The sequence below is a fragment of the Molothrus ater genome, chromosome 2, assembly GCF_012460135.2.
Source record: "Molothrus ater isolate BHLD 08-10-18 breed brown headed cowbird chromosome 2, BPBGC_Mater_1.1, whole genome shotgun sequence".
Taxonomy (NCBI): Eukaryota; Metazoa; Chordata; class Aves; order Passeriformes; family Icteridae; genus Molothrus; species Molothrus ater.
Window position 1 is genome coordinate 86,374,892 of NC_050479.2, and position 25,209 is coordinate 86,400,100.

General features: G+C 44.9%; 1 protein-coding gene across 1 annotated transcript in view; it reads right to left on the bottom strand.

The window, feature by feature from the left end:
* MYO7A (myosin VIIA) overlaps window positions 1-25,209 on the bottom strand; it is a 99,383-nt gene that overhangs the window by 70,870 nt on the left and 3,304 nt on the right. Inside the window, exon 2 of the mRNA XM_036389421.1 lies at window positions 10,032-10,089. Within this exon, the coding sequence (XP_036245314.1) occupies window positions 10,032-10,049 (18 nt within the window). The 5' untranslated portion in view covers window positions 10,050-10,089. The remainder of the gene's footprint in view (window positions 1-10,031; window positions 10,090-25,209) is intronic.

The window sequence follows — 25,209 nt, forward strand, 5'->3', positions numbered from 1 at the left end:
AGCAGAGATGCTGCAATACAAGTAGCATCCTTTCAAAAGGAGAAAAGACACTCCAAGATGTAAAAAACCTCGGTTTAAATCAGGAAAAAATTCTTGACAGTGAGGGTGGTGAGGCACTGGAAGAGGCTGCCCAGTGAAGGTGTGGCAGACCCAAACCCAGGAGTGTTGAAGGCCAGGTTGGGTGGGGCTTTGAGCAACCTGATCCTGTGGAAGGTGTCCCTGTCCATTGAAGGGGATTGTAATGAGATGATCTTTGGGGTTCCTTCCAAGCCAAACCATTCTATGATACTATGATTCTATGAAAAAGTCTTGAGAACATGAAGCACATGGTTCTTTTTTCATAATAAAATAGAAAACAAAAGAATTCTGCGAGTACCTACCAGAACCCAGAAAAATCTGTATTTCATTGCTTGCTGTATGGTTCTGAAGACTCCAGAGTTGCCTCATACAAGATCACCTTGAAAAGGAAACTCAGAGCAATTTGCTAATTGCAACCACTTGCCTGGATTCTTCAATCCCTCTGCCTATGGTATTGGAAAAACAAACCAAAGTGCTGGTGGGGGGCCCCTCTGAAGGAGGAGGTGGACCAGCCGCAGAACTGCACAGAACAATACCAGCCCCATCTGCTGTAACTCTCTGGAATTACCAAATGCACCAGGAGACTTGTTTCTGATGATTTCTCCATGGGTTTTAATTAAACTTTGATGCTAATAGTATATGAAATTCCAGAAGGCTCTCGAATAATGGAGAGACCACAGAGGACAACCTGGCTCATTAAGGGTCTGAAGGGACCAGTTGGCAAGTTCAGCTAGACAAACCCTAGACGCTGCAAACAGAGGTGGAGTTGAGTTTTTAGGCTAGCACAAGATGATAGAGATTGAGACAACCATCACTGGTCACATCACACCTGCAGTTGCCAGACCCAGCTGAGACAGTCGACTTGTTGGATCAGGACACACACAGATGTGCACTGTGGATGCCTTCAAACTGTGATCTTGGAACAGCTCTACAGCTAATGGTTTAGAGCTTGTTGGGCACACACTGAAGAGACCTTGCCTTCAGAAAGCGACCATCAACCAGACATCAGTCCTTTTTACACACATGAACCCAGAAACCTGTTTCAAAATCCAAGTCCGGCCAAATAATCCCAGCCACTGCAAAAAAAGCAATAGTTATAGTTTGGAAAATGAAGTTGGACCTATGTCTTACATGAAGTTTTTAAGGAATGGTGGCTGGTAAGATTGCCAGTTGGATAAGACTTTCATACAGGCATCCTGAACTCTAGTAGCTGTAAAATTGAAACCACAAAAGAAGTAAGCTCAGCATTTTGGCTCAGCAAATAATTCCTGTAGTTTTGGTACTTCTTCTATTCCTCATAGATATGTTATTACATGGACAGTCCATTCTGCATGTGCTGCACAAGGGGGATATGGCCTCCAAAACCCATTTTGAGAAAGGTTTCATTACAAATAAGTTTTGTTAAATGTTACTCCTGGAACCAAAGTTTGGTTTGGCTAGGGGCTTTTCAGGGAGCCTAGCATGGCATAGAGGCTTGTTCAGAAACTGGCAACTAATGGGTACTCATGTGCATACCCAAATCATGTGAAGAGAAATTAATTCATGTGAGTAATACTCATCAATTTTATACTTGCTTTGAGAAACTCAGTAATTGCAATACAGCTTTAATTTTGAGGCTGCCAAGAGTATTATCATATAGATATATTAATTAAGCCTATGTTTCAGGAATTAGCTGACAATATCGGCATGGAAATACAGTTAATGCCCCCACTGCATTTTGCTGGAGGCAAACATTGTTTCATTTCCAGCATCTATGCTATTGGAAAGACTTCCTGTTGGTCTCACACCTAATCTAGCAATTTTATGGGGTAAAGAGGCAGTAAAATGCCCTCACAAAGTGATTTGTAGATCATGAAAATGCAGTGTGTGACCTTAAGAGTCATTTGCCAGCAATGGTGCTGACAATAAAACGCCTGGCTGGGTGGTAGGGGATGCACATAAATTGCTCACATTGCATTTGCACGGGCTGCACAAAAGGCCCCTGAGTCACGGTGGGCAAATCACTGTCCCACACAGGTGTTTTTCCTAACCTTAAAACCAAGCATCATTTGGTTCTTTCCTCAGCACGCAGGATAAGCCAACCTCTTCTTCTCCTGGGCTCTACTAAAGTGGCTCTGAGGAAAGGATGGAGGACATGTGCTTTTGGTAGAAGAGCTGGGAGGGAGCAATACTACCAGGATGCAAGTGGCATTGCTTCAGGCAGGACATGCAAATGGGTGTGCCAGGTTAAGGCACACCAAAGGACCACCTCTGGAACCATCTTGCTTTCTCCAGTGGCCCATGAGGTTTCCTAGGGCAGAGCGGGACAGGTTGGATGAGATACTTCTTTAAAATACTCTTCCGGTCCAAAATAAAGGGGATATCAAACTCAGGGGTGGGAAGGCTCAGAAAATGGCCATGGAGGTGGATGAGAAGTAAGGACATTGTACAAGTGCTTGGAAGGGAGATGCACTAGGGACTGCTAACTAATAAGTCACATCAGGCTTGGGAAATAACCAAGCTGAAAAGACAGAGGTGAAGGCCAGGAAATTAGCTGCAGGCTAGGAAAATATTTTGGGGAAATAACAGTGTATGCTTACTAGTCTCTTGGTGTTCAGCTACAGTCATTTTGGATACAGAATGCCAAGTGGGACAGACCTGGGTCTGAACAAATCTGAACATTTGATATATATTCCCAACTTCAGCCCACTTTAACTCTTTTAAGAATTTTATAATTGTTTCTGTTCAGGAACAGAAGTTCTTATAATTTACAGCTGGTGAAGTTTTCGCCTTTCACAAAAATTGCCTTAAGAGGATGAAATCCTTGTAAACTTTTAAGACTGACCTTTGCCCAGTGCAAGAAAGCAGTTGGTTTCCTTTGCCAAAGTCACCTCCCTTGTGCCACCTCCCAGACAGGACTGATTTGTGAAGCAGAGAAGAAAAGGACTGATCCACCATCATATCACCTTCCCATGTTTGTAAAACTTATCCATGTGGGTATGGCCAATGGGAAAGGACAATTTCCTTACACTGCAACACGGATGCACAGCCCCTGCACAAGCAGTACTGCTGAACACTAGAGCAATATCTGTAAATATATCCAGGAGTAGCAAAATAGAAATGCTAAAATATCAGAATACAAATTCCTAAATCCCAGTCCACACTAACTCATCTCATTCCTCCATTGTCGAAAGCTCCAGCAGAAGTATCTAAAGTGGCAGCTGGCTCACTGGCCTGTCTCAGGTTATTTCCCTCCCACTACTGAATTTTCTTTGTTCTTCAATAGATTTTGAATTCTTTTTCAGAAGTCTCCTTATATGAATTCAAGCAAACATCTAAATTATCTTACTATTTTGGCTATATTTATGAACCAACTCAAAATAGATTTACTCTTCAAAAATTCTCACTATAAATTTTCCTTAGAGATTACAATTTCACCAAAACCTGTAATGCAACAGGAAAAACAAAGCCTTTAGGGAAAACACTTGCATTTCGCTAAAGTCTGACATGGAGAGTATAATTTTGATGTTCTTATTGGAATTCCGTCTCCAAATTCAGCTTTTAATTTCAATGGAACTATTTTATTTATACACCAGGAAATGACATCCTGACAGATATTCTCTATACCCCCATCTCAACTTTCTCCCAAGAAAGAAACGCCATATTTCGATTTGTGCTATTTGAAAAGGCCTGTTATTGCTTTTTCTCCCCTGGGCCGCAGGAGATGTGCTCAGCCTCTTGAACCTGATTGCAAAAGCCAGAGCTAAGTGGGTTTCTTTAGGAAAATTGCTGTCAAGTCTACTCTGTGCTAGCAAATGATGGTGTGTCTTGAAAAGGGAATGAATTTTACACCATAAGAGCCAAATCTTTCAGTGGTGTACATCAGAGTAATTCCACAGAAGTGTCTGTAACCCCAAATCCACGAAATGTTGAGGGTTCCCTTTTTAATTCCTTGCTGTCAAATGTTTTCCAATCTTGCAAGAGGAATTTGATGAAGAGGAAGGTTGCCTCGAACAGGGAGAGACACCAGCCTGCTACACAGCCTTTTGTACAGGAGAAGACAGCAAGCATGGTCCCACTGAGGATGTCACATCACAAACACTCCTTCCAGCAGACATGTCTCCTTAAATGTCTACCTTTTACTCAAATCCCTCCAATTGTCAGTCCCTATATATCCCAGCTAAGAACCGACCTGAGTAAAAAGAACTGTAAAAAAAAATCATAACTTACATAAAAGATATTTAAAAGTACATGTGAATGATATGATTTTTGTGACATTATGGACAAGATTGACCAGATAACAGCTGTCTCACTCATCTGGGACAGAGTGGAGGGCAGAAGCAGGTGGGTATGAGGGCAGGGGGATGGGATGGGATGGGATGGGATGGGATGGGATGGGATGGGATGGGATGGGATGGGATGGGATGGGATGGGATGGGACGGGACATGAGGTCCTTTGCTCTGCTGCTTTCACAGCTAGGATGAAGATGCTTCCTCCCATTAAGAACAGTAATCAGAGGCTCCACAGCTGGATGACCAAGGGAAATCAAAACTTGTGTTGATCCTTAGCAGCAGGATAAGATGTAGACTGGATGAGAGGGAAGGATTTCTGATCTCCCTCCCCAAACCTCACTCCTGAAAAAAGGTACTGCCAGCTGGTGCAGTATGGCCAGGTGAGGTCCAAGATTCAAAACAGGATTTTTTTTTTACAGAAAACATGTAAATACAGTGAGAATTCTTCAGGGTCAGGTTATAGAATAATTTAGGTTGGACAGGACCCTTAAGATCATCAACTCCAATTGTTAACCTTACACTCTAAACCATGTTCCCATCATCCGAGTGGGGGGATGATGACCCCACCATTGTCCTGGACAGCCTATTCCAGTGCTTATGGTGAGGGAATTTTTTCCTAATATCCAATCTCCAGTCCCCTGGTACAACTTGAGGCTATGATGAGTTGGAGGGTTTAAGAGAAAGGCACAGTTTAAGGAGCTGAATTCCTCTCTTCTTGCTCCAGATGACAGGTCTCAGCAAGTGAAATGCATCTTTGAGGGCTTTGACAATCATGAGGAAGTTACCATCAAGTAAGACAAGATGATATATGAGCTATTCTGCAAGAGCTCTCCCTGGGGAAACATGCGGCCCCAAGACTGGGTCAAGGTAAAATTTATTATTGAGTACTTTGAAGTTTCCTATACCCTCAAATGAATGTCCCATTGGCTGGGTATTTTGTTACTGCCTCTTAAAAAAGCAATACTAAACTCAGCTGCACGTACAATAACTCTCACTCCAAGCCTTCTCTGTATAATTCAAATAGATGAAGGTTTCAGTGCATACATTTCAGGGAAGCTGGATCCTGGGGGTTTGCCTGAGGTATCAAGAAGCAGGAATGAGTGCCTTTCAGACAGGCTCTCTCAGAAGGTATCTCCATTCCAGGGCTGAGATTGCTTGCTCTACCTTTATTTGACATCACACAATTTATATTCCACAGCCATAGCGCTGCAAGAACATCTCCCCAGCCTGCAGCTTCATTTTCAGCACACAGCAACCCCAGCACTTTAATTGTCCCATAAACGTGATGGAAAGGATTTGATGCAAAGAGCTGTTAAAATGCCAAATGTCTTGAGCACTGCAACTAATGAATGGCTCCCAACGATTCATGTTTCAATCTATATGCAAATGTGCCCTTTGGTTGGCTTGTGCTGGACTTTTCACTGCTGCATTACAGCTATCCAGGGAAGCCTCAGACTCATAGATCAGACAGATACAAGGCATAAATGGGAGAAGACTTAAATTATTCAGTGTTTATGAGAAAGAGAATCCAAACAGCAGAGTTACACTTTGCTTTTTATAATAACATGATTACAATTGAGCCCCAAGCAGACCTACAAAATCATTGTTTTTCTCCCCCACCCCTTCCTCCTTGCTAGCAAAATACACAGCACAATAAATCACTTGGCAAAGCTGAATGTGTGCTCAAAACAGTGTATGTCAGCTCCAGGTAAAGCCAGTGCTCACACAGCCCAAGTGGAAGATGTCTGTGAAAGATTTCAAAATCTGGTCTCTGCTATTCTTACCCCCAGCACAGGAAAACATCTCCTGGAGCATCTGGCAGTCACATCTATTTCTGCTCATTTACAAACTGCACAAATCTCCTTCACCTGCATTGCAATGTGCAATTCTGGTCTTAACAAGAAGAAATTAAGCTGGAATACTGAAGAAAGGGCTGCTGCCATCAGTGGTGGACTGCAAAGTTTGTTTTAAAAGGCTGAGGGAAAAAGGTTTTGTAGGATTTTGGTCAATTCCAAGGGTACAAAAGTAAACTGTAACTCTGTACACAAACACTGAGAAATGAGAAAAAGGAGAAAGGACAATTTTATCCAAAGGCCATTCCTGACACGAGAGCAGGAAGCCACGAATATCCTCCAAAACCAGAAATATGAAGATATTAAGGATCATCTTGTTCATGTAGGCTTTGTGGGGTCTAAAGCTGAAGCTGTACTGCAGATTTTATATTCAAAGAAATGCCAGAGGTATCACAGGAATTGCAGAGTGGGTAGGAGCAAGGAAACTGTGAGACTTTGGCATTGCCCCCCAAGAGTCACCTCCCCAGCAGCTCTGAGAAGCCAGGAGAGCAGAGCTGAAGTCTCTGACCAAGCCTTGGCTCCTGCAAGTTTCAAAATAGTTGGAACAACTTCCTTGTTTTTCTGTTGAACTGAAAAGAACTTTATAGTGTGAGGCATCCACTGTGGTTGATCCCTCAGGACCTTAATATCTGGCTGAACTTTGGTTTCCTTTATCTGCTTGGATTAGGTCTCCACTGTTTCTCTTAGCTCTTATTTCCACTCTTCTCCCTCTAATTGCAGGAGCAGGTTAGGGAGACACTAAGAATGGGAGAAACCTGCAACAGCAGCAGTGCTCTTCATGTGGTCTGGACACAGTCAGGTGCCTACAGTAACACAGATACAGTAATCTGAAAAGTCTAGCTTAATGGATGAGATTAGCAGGATCACAGAATATCCTGCATAAGGATCATCCAGTCAAACTCCTGATGCAAAACTGAGTCCTCCACAAAATACTTAGATTTTGCAGCATGTTTTATTCCCCAGCAGATAAATGGGTTTGATTTCTGTTGGGCTGGCCCAGACACAGCAAATTTGCAGCACCTTGGATTTAAGAGCTGGCTATGGGAGTGTTGCCTACAAGAGTGAGAAGAAGGAGCTGGCAACAAGAGCCATGCAGCAAGCAGCAGCCTGATGCCATTTGCCACCAGGAGAGCCCTTTTCCAAGCCAGGCTGTGGGCAGGACCACCACACCCTCCCTGTCTCCAGTCCAGCTCCAAAATCATCTCTACATTAAATAACGGAGGGAATGTGCATGAATGAGCTGCTGCTGTGCTGTGGAGCCAAACTTACTTGTCAGGCTGCCAAGGCAGGAATTCAGGCAGCCCTCCTTTTCTATCTTCCCTTTCTTTGTGCATGGAATGGACTTGTCACTAGTAATTTGCTAGTGACTAAAGCTGATAAGTTTAGCTCCCTGCAAGCCCCTGCTGGGGAACAATATTGGCTTTTCTTTTGGATTACTGGGTGGAAGATACAGGGCAGGCAGAAAGCTCTGTGTGCTTTCTCCTCCTCGCTGGAGCTGTGTGCTGCCCTCGCTGCTCAGTTCTCCCTAAGGGAGCTCCTGGTATGAATTGTTCTGATGGGAGAATGGAAGAGAAACAGCATCACAGGCTCATCTTCAAAATTCCTGGATTTATAGCTGGGTGGAAACCAAGCAGTAAGGGCCAAATGCTCTGTGCTTATCTATCCCAGGTGATGATTTGGGGTTTTGTTTGACCTTGCTGGAGAAAGTTTTCAGGGGAAAAGGGGTAGGATGGCAGGACTGAAAGCATGTTGTGTATATTCAAGAATGAGAAAAAAAAAAAAAGACAAAGAGAAAGCTCCTTGGAAAGTAAGGAAAGTAATACAGGTCATGAACCACATAGATGTATTTCCAAAATCTTATAGCAAAACTGATGGAGGCAAAATAAGAATATTGCTGCTATTTGTAATTAAGCATCACATAAAGAGCAGTATTTAGGGCAATAGAGAGCGAAGCGTTTCCTGCGTGACTCAGAAAGGACCTTTTGATGGGACACAAACTGATGTGATTTCACAAAGGCCTGTACCTGCTAACAACTGGGTAATCTTACTTCATTATGGAGGGGTCCTTGCTCACCTTATCCACGCTGCAGAGATGTTTGCAGTAAGCAATAAATTCAACCCAAACCTATTTCTCTGATATTTCTGAGCAACTGCCTGGCATCTGAACACACAGGGAGAGTGCCCAGAATTATACAGAAGCATGCTGCAGCCTTGCCTAGACAAGACGCTTTGTTTTTAGATAATGAGCAAGGTGCTCAATTTTGATTAAAGCTCCGCAAAGGGTGAATTCAGACTGGTACAGAAGACTACACAGAGGGGTAAACTCCAGAGAGTGACATGACAGGCAGCCTGGAGTGATACCATCCTAGACAGAGTTGTAGCAGGGTATTTCTCAGCTGCTATGCTGACCTTTTTGCCTAATTTGTTTTAATTTCCACACCCATTTTCCTTGGCACCACTAACTGCATCAGCCAGTTTGTGCACGGGGCCAATGCCTTGGAGCCTTTGGAAGGAGGACCAAGCTTCTACACACCCCTACCAAAGTACAGCCTGTTTTTGTTGGGCTCAGGTTCCAGCAGGTTGGGGAAATGCTATAAAAAGCATTTCAGTTGTTCCACAAGATCTCTGGTATTCCTTCCACTCAAAGCTATCTTCAGTGCTTTGTGTCACTGCTGTAAACTGAAGCTATGTGAGCTCCTTCAAAGATCCAGTGCTTTCTGCTGGACAAAAGCAAATTTAGCAAGCAAGACAAAGAATTCAATCAAAATTCTTGGGTAGATTTGCTCCATTGAATCAATGTTTGACTGTGTTGACAAATGCACTCGAGTCTCTGCAGCCCCAACCCAGGATACGTGGTGGGACTATCAGTCCTCCCCAGGTGAGACACGGGAATGAGAAGCTAAGAGTGAGACATGTTAACCCCAGACAAAGGGAAAACACTACAATATGAAGCCCTAAATTATTGCAGAATCTACATGAGATCTGCTACACAACTTAATTCTTCAATTGACAGAATCACAGAATGGTTTGGGTCTGAAGAGACTTCAAGGATCTTCTTGTTCCAATCCCCTGCCATGGGCAGGGACACCTTCCACTAGACCAGACTGCTCAAAGCCCCATCCAACCTTCCTTTGAACACTTCCAGGGATGGGGCAGCTTCTCTGGGCAACCTGTGCCAGTGCCTCTCCACTCTCACAGAAAAGAATTTCTTCATAATATTTCATCTAAGCCTGTCTTCTCAGTTTAAAAGGACTTCCCTGGTCCCATCACTGCTGGCCAATATAAAAGTTGCTCTCCTGTATTACAAGCTCCCTTTAGGTACTGCAAGGTGATATAAGGTCTTTCTGGAGCCTTCTCCTTCTCAACCCCAACTCTCTCAGACTGTCTTCATATCAGAGGTGCTCCATCCTTCAATTTATTTTAAATGTGCAAAAAGACTCTATTTCTAAACAACCAAAGGAGAATTGTTCCTGGAAACTGAAAATCAGTTTTTGACTAGATCCTGTTTTAAGTCAGGCAGTAAGTTATTTTATTCTCCTGCATGTCCAGGATTCACATGCAGCTTTTGGGCCATCCCAGATGAGAAAATAGAAGTGGAACATTGTACGAGGTTAATCTGGACTACACACACAGAGTAATGATTTCCTCTAAGCCAATCAAGGATTAAGGCTAATGAGTATCTCTGCATCTTGTAACAGTCCTTTTAGGGAAATAAGAAAGGACAAAAATAACCTGACTTGACCCGTTCCCTCCAAAAATATATTTTTATTAGTGCCTGTGGTGATGGAGTAAAACTAGAGAAGTTGAAGACTGGAATGATTCACTTACCTGTCGTAGAATGACCATGGTTCCTGTATAAACACATCAGCAATCACCAGGAAAGGACCTAAATCAAAAGAAGTCAGCAATTAATGACTCTCCCCTGACTCAAGAGACCCAGCTTGTGGACTGTCCCAGCCCTACAGCACTTCCACAGCCCTAGGTGTGGAAGAGAGCTGGTAGCACTGAAACTCCCAATGCTTTCGTAATATTAATTCCAGACAGTGAGAGACAATCCTCTAAATACATCCAGATTAATGCTGGCACCATGGTGAATGAGACTGGGACTGCAGGTCACTTATGCAAGTAATATTTTGTAAACTGAGTCCTAGAAAGTTATCCAAGGATTAACCCAGCAAACACACTGATACTGATTTATTACGTGTGTCTTTGGATCCTGTGGTATGAACTAAAGCATGCGGAGGCGGGGAGTACTGTCCTTAACACGTGACATGGCTGGATGGGTTTTCATGTCTCCATCCAAACTGCTTTCAAGAGAGGAAAGAAAATATCAAGTCCCCTAGCACAGCCTGAAACTAAGACCTGGATTGGATGGAGTATTTCCACTCCCTGCTCCAGCTGTTGTGCAAATTGTATCTTTGTGGGATTTACATGGGAATGTCCCATGCTGCTCCTGAGTTTGTGCTTGCTGCTCTAGTGCCATTTCACAGCTCCCAAAATTAAGTGTGTTGGGGTGTTGGGTTTGGATGAATGAAAAATGCTTTCATTGAATTGAATTTCTGCAGCTTTTAATCTCTGAGTCATCCTTGCTACATGGCAATCAATAATAGTTGCATTTATGGTGTGGAACGTTTTCCAGCATAGTAAAAATACTCATGCCTTAAAAAGCAGGGGAAAAGGCACTCGATCTCAGAGACACAATTCCCACAGGACACTGGACATTGAAGGCTGATGAAGGATAATCTTGCAGGACACAAGATATTTCCATTCACAGAGGCAAAATAATCTGGACTCATCATAAAAACTTAAGTACTGTGTTTCAAGTTTTAGACATAATTTTCATTTTTATGCTCCCCCCCCTAAAAAGCAAACATTTCTCAGGGGGATGGGAGGGAGAAGTCTTTCCACCCTCCCCGCAATTGTCTCCAAGTGGGATGTCCCAAAGAGACAGACTCAGTCTCACAAAAAAAAGGTACAATAATGTCCCATGCCAGTGTCTCTACACACTTTCCTCATGGCAAGGAAAGTGATCTCTCTTCCCCACCAGCAGCAACTGCTTGCATTCCATTCAGCAAGGTACAGACTTGGCCTTTGGTGCTGATCCTGCTGGCTGAATTTCCTGTAGCCTCTCGGATGCAGTGGGAAACAGGTGTTCCCATGCTAGCGAGAAAGACAGGATTTATCTCCATTAGCTCCTGCAGAGACTGTAAAGGCCCAACAGAATTTCCAGTTGTTCCCTTTTCCTCACCAGGCTGCCTGCACCACCTCTACATTTTCACAGACCACACATACAAAGTAGATAACTACCCCACTGAAATTTGTAGGCTTTTGCCATCCAAGTGCCTTCAACCACTTAATGAAAACATCCATTTGCTAAAACCATCTACATGATCCACAAACACTCTGCATTGCCTGGGAAAGGAACTGGTGTCCTAAGAGCAGCCAAGGCATCACTGTTTTTTTAGGAAATACTCACTAGGCAAACTTTGGCCACAGGCCATATTTAATGAATTAATTTTGCTTTTCCTAGAAGGTAGATGAATGGTGGAAAATCACGTACACACTTTAATAACTGAAAGGCTGTCAGGCACTTTTCCTAATTCTAAGATTGAACCTTCTCTGTAGCACTTTAAATGATTACTCTTCTCTTTAATTCACATGATTGGAAATAACTTTCTAACTCAGCCAAGTAGTGAGCCCTGAGGCAGACTGCCTAGGGATGCTGAAGAGTCTGTTCCACTGGGAATAGTCAGTGAAATCATAGCCAGGCCCAGAGCAGGCACTGTGGCAGGTTCTTCAGAGGTCTGTACATGATCATCATGTTGAACTCTGGAGCAGGCAGCTGGATAGCAGCTGGAGTTCCCTGGCTGAAGGACATCTGCTATGGACAAGTCATCTAGTAGTTCCTTTCCTCCCTTTTCCTCTCTGAAAAACAGAGATCTCACCCAACAAGGGAGCTCCTAAATACCCCAGACATAAACTTTATGCTAATCAGCCAAGTGACCTAGGTGAGCTGACCCCACTGGGTGTCCACATTGCAAAAACCATGCATGGGACATCTATTCCAACAGGTTGGGCTAAAGCCACAAGTTCACACCTCAGAACTGCTCCTTCAGTTTCTGCCCTGCTGCTGCTGAAGCACAGTACTTTTCCATGGTTATGTGGGTTCCCAGCATTAAAACAACCCAGTGTGTTGGCATCCTGCTTAGCCTGGCCTGTGGTGATGCTGAATAATCTTCCAAAACTTGTGCCAGGTTTGGAAGAGTATTTACATACCAAATCCACTCTGATTTTAAATAGGACCCTGGTACCCTGAATCTTTTGTGGGTTATTTTTATTTTCTGAAGGTGTAGCCTCAGCTTAATCTTGTTCAGTGCATTCTGTCCCTTCATGATGCCTTTGCAAGAGAGGTTGTAGACAAGAGACAGTCAGCTTTCTCTATGGCTTGCTCAGCAGGGAACACCCCAAAGGGGAAGGGGCAGACTCCCCTGCCTGTTCTTCCCACAGGGATCAGTAAGAAGGATTGGGCTTGTCTGAGCACCAGAGAGATCAGGGGCCTACTAATTCAGGCGGGCCCTGGTGGAACAAAACAGCCATCTGGACCCTCTGACCCTCGCTGGCAGGTGAGTACAGCACTTCAATCTCAATCCTGGGAGAAGCTCTACAGATGGTCTGGGAAATGAGCTGGGCTAAAAAAACATACCCAGCACCTCTCCCAAATCACTCATATGTAACACAAGGGCACAGAGACAACCCTCTGGAAAGTGTATTTTTGTAAACATTTTGCAGCTTTCTGGCCATCACTGGTTGAGCATCATCTGAACTGAGCATCTGAGGGAGGCAGTGGGGGGAGGCTGAAGGGGCTTTCAACTACATCTGGATGCAGAGTGATGTGTGACACAGAACTATACATGCCACTTGCTTGCAAGCTGTGGTCAACAGAAGCCAAGGAGTGCTTCAGTAAGAGGTCTGCACCACAGTGATCTCGACTGTGGCTTTCCTGGTTCTGAAGAGATCCTCAATACAAAAGGAACCCGACAGAGTTTGACTCTGGAGGGAGGAAGTCTGAGGAACCTGGACAAAGCCATTGTCCTGCAATTGCAAAGAAGGGGGTTGCTACTCTAATCTCTTTAACTGGCACTTCTGTGCCCCTTCTTGGCACTTCAGCACTGCAGTCCAACCACATGACTGGCCATACTTCCTGGGGGATCACTCCACTGTGCTAATCCTCCAGAGCACATGCCTATTAAGCATTGGTCAGAAGAAATTCAGCCATTTCACTCTAAATGTAAAATCGATTCCTTTCTCCTGAAGTTCTGCACCCTAAATGATTTTCCTAAATGGAAGTGCAGTGAACAAAGAGAATAATTAATTTATGGGTGTGTGCATTCAAATTCAATGCCTATCCCCAACTGTACCCATCTTGGTGTAGAGCCTGTATCTTGGAGAACACCTTGTGCACTTCAAATTGTAAAAAACCCAGAATTTCATTCAGCTTGTGTCCACTTCAATTGACTGGCAGAAACGTGTGTCACCTTAGCTGCACAAAGAGATTTAACATGTCACTGCTCTCTGCACACTACTGCTTTCACCTCCTGCCCTCCTGCAAGGGATCTGAGAAGGATTAAGGATTTTCCAGCATATTTTACTGTTCATCTGAGAAATGGTGAATAAAAAAGGTCAGACCTACACCCTCCGAGACAAGCACCTTTGTCCTTACCAAAACCAGGATTACAATCAGGAAGGAAAACAATGGCTCTTGATCGCGGTTAAGCTTACAAACCCCGCCCGTCTTTGGGATCTCTAACTGTGGGTGACAGTGAGCAGAAAGGAGGAAAGCAATGTTCCTACATACTACTCCTCCTAGTCTTTGTCCATCTGGAAGCTGGCATGGTTGGGAAGCTATGACAGTTTGTATTTTTGCAGTCTTCCTGGAGCCCTGAATGGGAAGCAGGGCTTTCAGGTCAGAAGGCCTCAGTCTGAAGATGGCAGCTATTCATCTTCTCCTTGACTATCAGGAATCTTCCTTGCTAGCTTGATCAATGAGCAAGCTCTCAACAGAGACAACCCACTGCTTCTCTAGGTAATTAGCTCCAGCTCAAACAATTCTTAGTGTTAGAAATTATTTAAGTATTTTGTCCTAGAGTCTCATCCTCTCTATTTGCCTTCAGCTTCTCACCTGAGGCAGTCAGAGCTTACCAACTACAACTGACCACATAAATGGGCCTACGTGGAGGGTTTTGGCTGGTCTAGTGGAAGGTGTCCCTGCCCATGGCAAAGGGATTGAAACTAGATGATCTTTAAGGTCCTTTTCAACCCAACCCAATCCATGACTCATGATGCTCCCCATTTCTCCAATCTGAGCTTTGGACTAAGTGTTACAGTAGCGGCCGTTCACTTGCACCTTCCCTTCCTGTAGCACAAGTAGCTTCATACTTGCAAGAAGAAATTGTCTTTTCTAACTCCTCCAGAAAAATAAAATCCAGCCTGCTGGTTTTGCTACCCATTATCTCCTTTAATGTGGAGAAAAGGTGCATTCCCATGGAAAGCAACGATATTGCCTGGAGGGCAATAAAAAGCAATGGGAATTCACCCAGAGCATTCACTGTTTTGTTTTTTTTTACACATAGGACAGCACACCCTGAGCTTTTGCTAGTGAGCAAACAGTACAAGATCTTATGGCGGGGATGTGGGGACATGGCAAGCACCACCTGGCCACATGTTGCCTGCCACGGTGCTGAGAAAGTTCCCTTATTTGTGCCTTAATTGCCGCCTCCGCACAGACGGATCAGCTTGGGGTCATGCTGACAAATGATGTGAGGAATGCCAGGAAGCTCTCACCTCAGCAAGGCAGGTCACAATAGCAATAAGCTGCAGAAAACATTGGAATTACCATTGCTCATGTGAGTGGTGCATCCATGACACAGCCTGCCTTCAGGCTCTGCCTGCACTGTGAGCAGCACAGAGCCTGTTTTCCTGGAAAAGCTCTGACCCAAATTCAGTGAAGGTCAAGAAAAGCCTTCCCTACAGCTTTTGCATCAGAACTTGAGTGATTACCAGACTCCCAGTGAATGCTGGTCTCAGGAGAGGAATAGCTGCTTTAACAAGAGGTGTGTTTTAGTGTAAAGAATTACCTGCCTGTCAGCTGCAAATCCATCTTCACAGACAACCGAGGGAAAAAGACAAATTCAAGCAAAACTGCAAGCTGACATGTAAAGGCAAACCTGATAGGAGGGTGGGTAAAGAGCCCCTGGGAAGCCCTGGATCCTCAGAAGGGCTCCTTGGTGTGCAGTACTGTGCAACTAAACAATGGCCTGCAAGGGCTCTTTTAGGAGATATGCAGCTTTTTCTCCAGCTATTACTGCAACACTCAGCCTTACAATGATGAAAGGCACAGGATTAGTGCTAATTAGATTTGAGGGTACTCCCTGTCAGGCTTCTCCTTCTCGTGGGCGGATGCTGTTCGCAGGGAAGACCTGGTGTCTTTAATTGTGGTGGGGTTTTTTTGGCTAGTTTGTTTGTTTTGTGTTTTACAAAAAAGGGATGTTCCAGACATCCTACAGATCTGGAATCTCCAAACCCATAAAATCCCAGCTACTTGGAGAAAAAACAACCTTTCCGGCACAAAAGAACACAGAGAACCTGTTAATCAATTAGCCAAATAACTACAGGATGAAAAGACCACAGGTGCCAAAGTAGCTTTCTGTAATAAAATAGCCCAGCAGAGGAGCAGCCTTGCTGCATTACATATACAGATACTTTGCATTTCTGCACATTAGGGCTTTTTTTCTTCTGTGCAAGCAGCTCCAGGAAGAAAGTGCAGTGCTACTGCACACAGCAGCCTGTCATTCTGCAAGTGCAACTGAAACCCAGGGAAATGATGCTCGTAACTGAAACCTCCAATAAACAGGGTGTCATCTACACAACATGAGTGACAGACGAGCGTCAGGGGCTGTGCAGTAGGTAGCGCTTCCAGCCAAAGATTTCAGTACCCAAAAATAGGGTATGATTTTCAACAGACCCTGGGTAGAGAATAACAATATGAAAAATGTGTCTTCTCTCTGAAAACCAAGCATTTATATACCATGTGCTGAGCTCTCCTCATTGGTCAGGCTGACTATGGATCAGCTAAAAATGCAAACAATGTTGTTTCTTTTGACTCAGCTAAAAATCTCAACAACCAGATCCCCAGCAGTATCAAATGATTGAGATAAAATGACTTGGGTTGAAACTGCTGATTTCCACAAGCTGGGAAATGTGGCACCATGAAATGCTGAGGTGGTGATCTCTGCTGAGACTGTGAAGGGTTTGAAAAGAAGCAAAGGAAAGCAATGTGATTCTCTGTGCCTTCCTCCATCAAGAGCTGCAGCACTAATCAGAGCCTGTGATGACACCTCCAGGCTGTGCCATACAGTTTCCTTTCGCAAAGCACTGCACTGGTCAGTGAAAGGACCATGGAGACTCATACTCCAGCTGCAGGGTCTCAGAGCTTTTTTAGAAACACAAAACAGTTTGAGATGGAAGGGACATTTAAAGGTCATCTGGTCCAAATCCCTTGCCACAGGCAGAGACACCTTCCTCTAGATCAGGTTGCTAAAAGCTCCATCCAACTTGACATGGAATACTTCCAGCAATGGGGCATTGATCACTTCTCTGGGCACCTGTTCCAGTGCCTTACCATCCTCATTGTAAGAAATTTCTCTCTTATCTAGTCTAAATAAATTCTCCTTCAGCTTCAAGCCATTTCCCCTTGTGCTATCACTACATCCCTTTGTCCAAAGTCCCTCTCCAGCTCTCTTGTACCCCCTTTCACTACTGGAAAGGGCTATAACGTCTCCCAAGAACCTTCTCTTCTCCAAACTGGACAAACCCAAATCTCTCCTCTGAGCCTGTCACAGGAGAGGTGCTCCAGTCCTCTGAGTATCTTCATGGACCTCTGTGGTCCATTTGATCCTCTGCTTTGTCACTACCAATCTCCAAACCGAGTGACCCAAACTCTTTCATATTTCAGGTGAGGACAATACAGACAGCTCCCCAGAGAGGCTGACACCCCCTGTGTGTTTAGCTATGTTGGGGGTGCATTCTGAGCTCTACTCTAGGACTACCTCAGATGTAGCCAGGTGGGCCCTCTGCTTCTTCTTCCAGGCAAACAGTGACAGGACAAGGGGACATAGTCTTAAACTGTGCCAGGGAAGGTTCAGGTTGGGTATCAGGAAGAATTTCTTCACAGAAAGGGTGTTTAGACATTGGAATGGGCTGCTCAAGGAGGTGGTGGAGCCACCATCCCTGGAGGTGTTTATGGAAGGACTGGGTATGGCACTCAGTGCCACAGTCTATTGACATGGTGGTGTTCAGTCACAAGCTGGACTTGATCTCAGAGGTTTTCCAACCAAATTGATTCTGTTATTCTGTACAAGAGGACAACTCTCTGAGTTGACACCACGTCTCAAAAGGTGATAAACTAGCTAACTCAAAAAACTAACCCCAAAACACTGCAGACCTCAGGATGTGATTTTAAGCAGAACTCAGGACAGAAGCAAATTTCCACAAAGCCAAGAGCCTGCTTTGTGATGCACTCACTACCTAGGGATGGGAGAAAGCAATGCCTGAACATTTCCTTGCCTCCTCCTGGCCATGCCACTGATCAGAGGAGAGCTGGGAGCAAATACTTGTCACTGTGTTTATCCACACAAGCCTGGGGACCATGCAGTAAGAAAGAAGAAAGCAAATCCTAGAATGGGAGCCCATTAGCGAATCTCTCTGTTGTGGCTCTATGCCTCACATCAGCACCCACCCTTCCCTCTCCCGTGACAGTGCCATCTTTAGGTGTCTTTGTGGTTCTCAACCTTTTCTTTTCATGCTCCAAGTCCCATCTGACACCCAAAGTGGGATTTAGCTGTTTATATGCAGACACTGGGTTTGAGCAAGTCAACAAGATTGGAAGGGTGAAGGGTCTGGAGCACAAGTCTGATAAGGAGCAGCCAAGGCAACTGGGGGTGTTTAGCCTGGAGGAAAGGAGGCTTGGGGGTGACCTTTTCTCTCTTTGCAGTTCCTTGAAAAGAAATTGTAGCCAGGTGTGGGGTTGGTCACTTCTTCCTAGTAGCAAGCAACAGCACAAGAGGAAATGGCCTCAAGTTGTACCAGGGGAGGTTTAAATTGAATATTAGGAAAAAAAAAATCATTGAAAGGGTTTTCAGTGAAAACCCAGGGCAGGGGCAGTGGTAGAATTACCATCCCTATAAGTGTTCAAAAGGCATGTGGATAGAGCATTTAGGAACATGGCTTAATGGTGAACGTGGCAGTGCTGGGTTAATGGTTGGATGGAATTGATGATCTTAGAGATCTTTTCCAACCTGAATGTTTCTATGATTCTCTAAGATCACCTCCATGACTATGGGGATACACTAGCGCTTCCAAGGCCCAATTAATTCCATCTGTCAGGATTATTTATCTCCACAGACTACAGAAGAAGCCTGAGGTGACTGGTTTCATTTTTGTGTCCCCTCCTTTCTCACATCCCTGAGCAGCTGTGAATACGAAAAAAGACCACTTAGCTGACTCTGAGGGTTTGATCCCCAAACCTCTATTTGGAGGGTTTTGGTAGCAGTGCCATGGAAAGAGACACCTCAACTGAACAAGTCCCAGCCAAAATGTTACATTAAAGCAAGAAATCTCAGAAAACTCCCCCCTCTGGAAAGTCAGAGAATTGATAACGTAGTAGCCTCTGTTCATCTGAGAGTGGTTAGGAAACGGACATCAATTTTTTAAGCCTTCAGCAGGAAGTTCAATAGATTTGCCCTGCATTCAATCTCCTTGAAAAGTCCAGCAGGTAGAGGAGCTGAACAAAAGACCTGACCTTTTCTCCCTTACTGAGCTTTCGCACAGCCTGAGCAGAACAATGGACCGCGGCGGCATCCGATCCCGACTCTGCACAGAGCACTCAGCACAGCCTCCTGAGGAGGGCAATTTCCTTTTGTGCACCAGCCTCTGCTGCCCATTGAGTATTTTTCAACTGCCACAATAATTAATCAAATAAAGTATCCTTTTGCAAGGAGGTCAGGTGTAATTTCAGCATAATCCAGAAACAGCAGGCTGAGTTGATCTAGGGAAAATGCTGCACTTGCAGGTTGGCTGAATGGTGTTTGCAACCATTTTCATCTCTTCTTTACCTGTACATGAATTCCCAAGTCTTGCCCCTACAAACAGGGCCCAGCACATGACAAGAAAAACTTAGAAATAAAGTCTTTGTTTGAAATTGGGGGTGATTTGAGACATGAACCTTTTAGATTATCTCATTTCAACCCCCTGCCATGGGCAGGGACACCTTCCACTCAACCAGGCTGTTCAAAGCCCCATCCAACCTGGCCTAGAACACTTCAGGTATGGGAAATCCACAGCTTCTCTGTACAGCCTGTGCCTGCGTCTCATCACCCTCACAGTAACACATTTCCTCCTAATATCTAATCTAAATCTACCTTTTTATGTGCCTTTTAGTCTAACTCTGACCTGTACGAGTGACCTTCTCTCAAGATTCTCCTCCTTGGAGCAGCACAGTGCTGGGCTGTACTGGAAACCCTCTTGCTTGTCCTGAGCAAACTGAGATGTCTGGACAGCACTGTGCCAAGATCAAAGCTCAGAACCTGCCTACCTGTGATTCAGAGAAGCCCAATTAGCCTGGACTGTGCAGGCCAGCAAGTGTCAGTGGGGTCACCATGGACCTGCTCCTTCATGGGCTGGTAAATCCCTACTGTTTATAGAGCAAACGATACACACAGATGTGGTGGTTGACTTCAGCCTGGTGTGTTTTACACTGAATGCTTGGATTTGGGAGGAGATTCATGCATGGTACACCTGTTTAGGGCCCGGTTCAGGAGGCTACAACCTTCTGAGCCACCCAGGCTGTGTCAGCCTGCAGCTGAACCACAGACATCAGCCCTTAGCTTAGATGCAGGTGTAACCCTTTGGCTGTATTGCTCAGGCACCTACAAAGACTCTGTTATCTGAAAACAACTCTGTAAAGGTCATAGAATCCTAGAAAGATTTGGGTTGTCGGAGACCTTAAACATTATCTTGTTCCAACCCCTCTGCTATGGGCAGGGAGCATTTCCACTAGATCAGGTTGCTCAAATAGAGCCATCCAACAGGGATAGGGCATCCACAGCTTATCTGCACAGGGCAGCCTGTTGCAAAGGCTTGGGAACCAGAAATCTAAGGAAAGGTGCTCCATTTTACAACAGTCTCTAGATGACCCTCCACCACCCAGACAATATATGGCAGAGGTAATTTACTGAACTTAGCTCAGCTCAGTAAATTAATTACTAACCCACTTCTGTTTTTTTACCTATAGAAATGTTCTCTAAAGGGAGTCTTTACTGCAGCCACTGTTTTACCAACAACTCTAGAAATATATTATCCTGTGTTATTCCTTCTTGAAGCCCAGCCTATTTATGGAGGAGAGGCTAATGCTATCCTCATTTCACACAGAGAGAAACTAAAGCATAGAGTTAGGATGTCACTTTCCCCAAGGTCATGCAATAGAACCAGGGCACCCGAGTCTGTTCTTATGACTCCAGATCAGAATATCTTCATTAAAGGCAGCTCCTCTACTCTTCTCTATCCTTAAATTGGCATAATAGGCAGCTGTCTCACCTCTGCTCTTGTAGGTCCCTAATAATCTGGCCTTGGCTCTCTCCTTTTGGTGCTACTAATGCTGGCTGGAGCAGGGCTTCTGCAAGCTGTTGTAATCCTGTGAGGGCTTTTGTCTCAGCAGGAACCCCTTTGCTGGGATTTTTTTGTGAAATCCTCCTTCTGCCTGCCCTAACACTATCCTCTTATTTTTCACGGCCTGGAGAAATTCAGGGTGGCCCTTCAAGAGACTGGGGTCAGCCTCCAAATGCAAGGGTTGCTAGGATTAAGTGGGTCCAAATCATAAGATACCAACCCTGCTTTTTATGCTAAGACTTCTGCTGACTCCTGAGGTTGTTTTGCTTGAACAGGGACTGTAAAATTAAGTGGAGACTCTGCTCTGCCTTTTCAGGATGCCTTTGGTGCAATCACCATCACACCCCTCAGGGCAGCATCAGGCAGTGCTGGGAGACATCAGCCCTGTAATAGTCGGGATGAGAGGGGGACTGACACTCCCTGACTCATTGGCTGCACATGCAAAAAGTCATATTAATTTTTCAGCTGGGGATTCTGAGTCACAGGGGCTGCTTGCTGCTGATCTATGGCTCTCCTGCTGGGTGTTATTCAGTGCATGGGATGCTCTGCTCTAAAGGGCATCATCTGGCTGAGCTGAAGTCACTCGTGTAGGTCAAAGAGTTAGACTAAAGGGCACATTTAGATTAGGTATTAGGAGGAAACGTTACTGTGAGGGTGGTGAGACACTGGCACAGGTTGCACAGAGAAGCTGTGGATCTCCCATCCCTGGAAGTGTTCAAGGCCAGGTGGGATGGGGTTTTGAACAACCTGGTTGAGTGGAAGGTGTCCCTGCCCATGGCAGGGGGTTGGAATGAGATAATCTAAAAGGTCTCTTTCAACCCAAACCATTCTGTGATTTTACATGTCAGGTGTTGCACAGGCATAAAGTAGAAGTCATTGCATCCTGAAACAGCCTGGATGGACAAAAGGACTGGAGTCTCCAGGAAGTAAAGCAGCTTTACTCCATGCCAAGTTCCTACCCAGCAAACAGCAGAGCCAGAAACAGATAGAATTTCATCTGTGACAAGCAGTGCTAACAAAAGCCTCATTTACAATGACAAAATTCCAAATAATAAGATTTCTAGATGGTCAGTAGCGCATAGCCCCTCCTAAGAAGACTTTCCTGCAGGTGGGGCATCCATAATAGCTTTCTCACCCCACCTGAGATGGCCAACAGGCAGTGGCATCATGCTGCAGGGCACCAGATTTCTCCCATGCTCACCTGTGTCATTTCAGGAAGTGTCTAGGAACTTTGTTTCCTTGTTACAGCTGAAATTTGAAGTGAACTTGATCATCAAACTACTGTGATTAGGTGACACATCTAAAGGGACAGGCAGAGTGGCCACACAAGCCTTGTTCCCTATGGAAATCAGCCTAGATGAGAAAGCTAGCTTTAATCAGGTCCTTAAATGATTCCAGCATTAACAAACTGCTCTGTTCCTACCCTTTTTTGCAGTACTTTGAGATACCCACACAAAGAAAGGGGTGGCTGTTGATATTTGTTATTTGCTCCTAGCTACACTTAAGAAATTGGTGGTTTCTGGAGACAGGTCTCATTTCCCTGGCTGAGGTCAACATCACAGCTCCACCTGAAAAGCTTGAATTTTGTTCCTTTACTTAATATCCTCTCTGACTGCTGAGCTCAGGGCTGGGAGGACAGGACCTGGTTTGCTACTCTGAAGAGTAGTTTGCCCTGGGAGAAAAACAGATCTAACAGGGCATTGGGGGAGATCTAGAGGGTTTTTTCTAAGAGTAATAAGGCTGCCCTAAGAGCTTTTACCTTCTGTTACCCACCACCCTAATATGTATTGGTACAATTAAGCTGAATCAACTGCAGTCCTGATTTACTTCATCATTTGGCCAAGATCTTACAAGTCTTTTTCCAGCCATGGAGAACTCATGCAGACTTTCAGTAGACTTGACTTGAGGAAGACTCTTACACAGAAACTACAGATGAAATGACCACTCCTTTGTTTCTCCAGACCAAAACCTTGTGTGGGCTGTATGAGACAAACCCAGTGTGTGTGTGTGTGGTTTCTGGAGCTCATCTCAGCCCAGAGTAAATCTGCTGGCCTTGATGGCACTGATCCAGCAAAGCTGAGGGATGAGAGGAAGCAGGACAGAAATAGCTGGGGTATCACAACGTAACAGCAACCTCCACTGATGCTGGAAAACACCCAGAGGCTCAGACGTGGGAGGCAGCACTCTGATGTGCTCCAGCTGGACTTGCAGGGCTCCTTCCACCACTTCACCTCAGCACACACGTGCTGTACTCCTCTGTCCCAGTGCAGGAGGTCTGCCTGTCCCCCAGCCTCATCCCTACCTCCCCTCTGGTGATGAGAGGTGCTGTGGTTTGTGGGTTTTCTCTTGCTCCCCCTTCCCTCCCAGCCCCACAGTTATTGTGAGGCTGTTTGAGCTCACTGAGCTTGGTGGGAGCTTTGCCTGGGCTGGGAATTCGATGCCACCAAGAGGCAAAGCATTTTCTTCTCCCAGCCTCTCCTGCTACCATGAATTCAAACTCCTGTACACCAATGCACACCAGGCACATGGAAAACTGACTTACAATGCAAGCCTCACCCCAACAAAGGCATGGGTCAGCTCTGGAAATCACAGGAACCCACACACAAACCCCAGCTTTTCTAGCAGAGATCCAGCTGATCAATATCTTTGTGGCAATTCCCTAATGGCTTTCAGGAAATCTGATACAGAACCTGCAAGAAATCCCATTAAGCTCCTCTCTGTATCTGCTGGAACAAAAATATTTTCAATGAAAAAAGAAGAGAACAGGTTTTGTTGTATTTCCCTTGGCCCACATGACACATGGGAGTTGTACTAAAATGATGTGCTGACACTTTATCCTCTCCAAGATAACTAAGAAGTGCAGTGAGGCTGATATCTCAAAAGAATTCTTTAAGGAGGATCTCTAGGCATGAACAACTTTTTAGTGAGTAAATAGCCCACACTGGATCCAGCCTGTGGGCTCCCCACCCACTATATTTCTCTGACAGAGGACACCTAAGGAGCAGGATGAAAGCAGATGTAGTGGCATTACTCTGCAATGTTCCCCCAGAAACAGTAATTTGCAGCTCAAGAACCTCTAGAGCCAAAAAGGGGTAGTTTTGTTTTTCCTTGCATATACATGCTTTATAGTTTTTAGAGGCTTTTTGTAAATGAAACATGCCCAAGTGCTTTTTTAACCCAATACTTTGAGAATCCATGGGGTTCTGCCATAAGGAACACCAAAGATGTCAGATTGTGCAAACTCTTTTTATCTTTGAGCCTGGTCTCTGTAAACTTTGTTTGATGCTCCCTAATTTTTGTATTTCAAAGGAAAATCTTTCTTTTGCATTTACCATGCATACATAATCTTCCAGGATCTATAACATGCCTTCTTCCCATCTCTTCTCAGCTTGGAGCCTTCGTCTAAACAATCATTCCTCCTGTGAAAGGCGTCCCAGACCTCTGACCATCTTTCCTTTCTCAGAATTCTCCCCAGTGGAATAATTTTTGTTTTAGGTGACTTGAAATGAGATGAATCACCAGAGGAGTGGAATGTGCTCTCTGGACCACAGCAGATATCAGGAGGAACACAGAAGGGCTTGGTCCCAATATTTGGGTCCTGCCCCCAACCTAGCACAGCCCAGAGCACCTTTTCCCTGTGCCCTGGTGTTTTGGGCAGGTGAGTCTGGCTCAGGTGGAAGGTGTTTCCCAGCTGCAACCTGCAAGCCTTAGGACACTAAATCTCAGTGATCAAGGCCAGGTTGGATGGGACTTTGAGCAACCTGGTCTAGTAGAAGGTATCCCTGTAAAAGTCTTTACATTTACATGGAGATGTTGACAGCTACCATGATCCCAGATTTATCTTCCCATTTCCAAAGTCAGGAACAGCTGAAGAAAGTGTCTTTGTCTGATGGGGCAAAGCCCCTTCCAAGCACACCTCCCACTGTACAAGTCAGTGTCAGATGGGGAGAGGGGACAAAACCAGGATTCACAGAGGCTCTGTTTTCCCAACACTCCACGTAACATCAGGCATAGCTTCTTGCAAATCTTCCTTCCTCCACACTCATAAAGGTGGAGACCAGGCTAGTTGTGCAGCAGCAACAGAGTGCAAACCTCCCTCCCAGACACCCGTCAGTCTACAGCCAACCTCACAGCGCAAGTTTTAACCCCTTTTGTGCATGTGAAACTGTGTTCAGGTCACCTGCACCCTGGGTAAATGCTGTGTCATTACACCAGGATGTGGAAAGGGGAGGCAGCAGCTGAACCAACATCCTGGGAAAGGCATTTGCTGGGCCTGCAGCCTAAG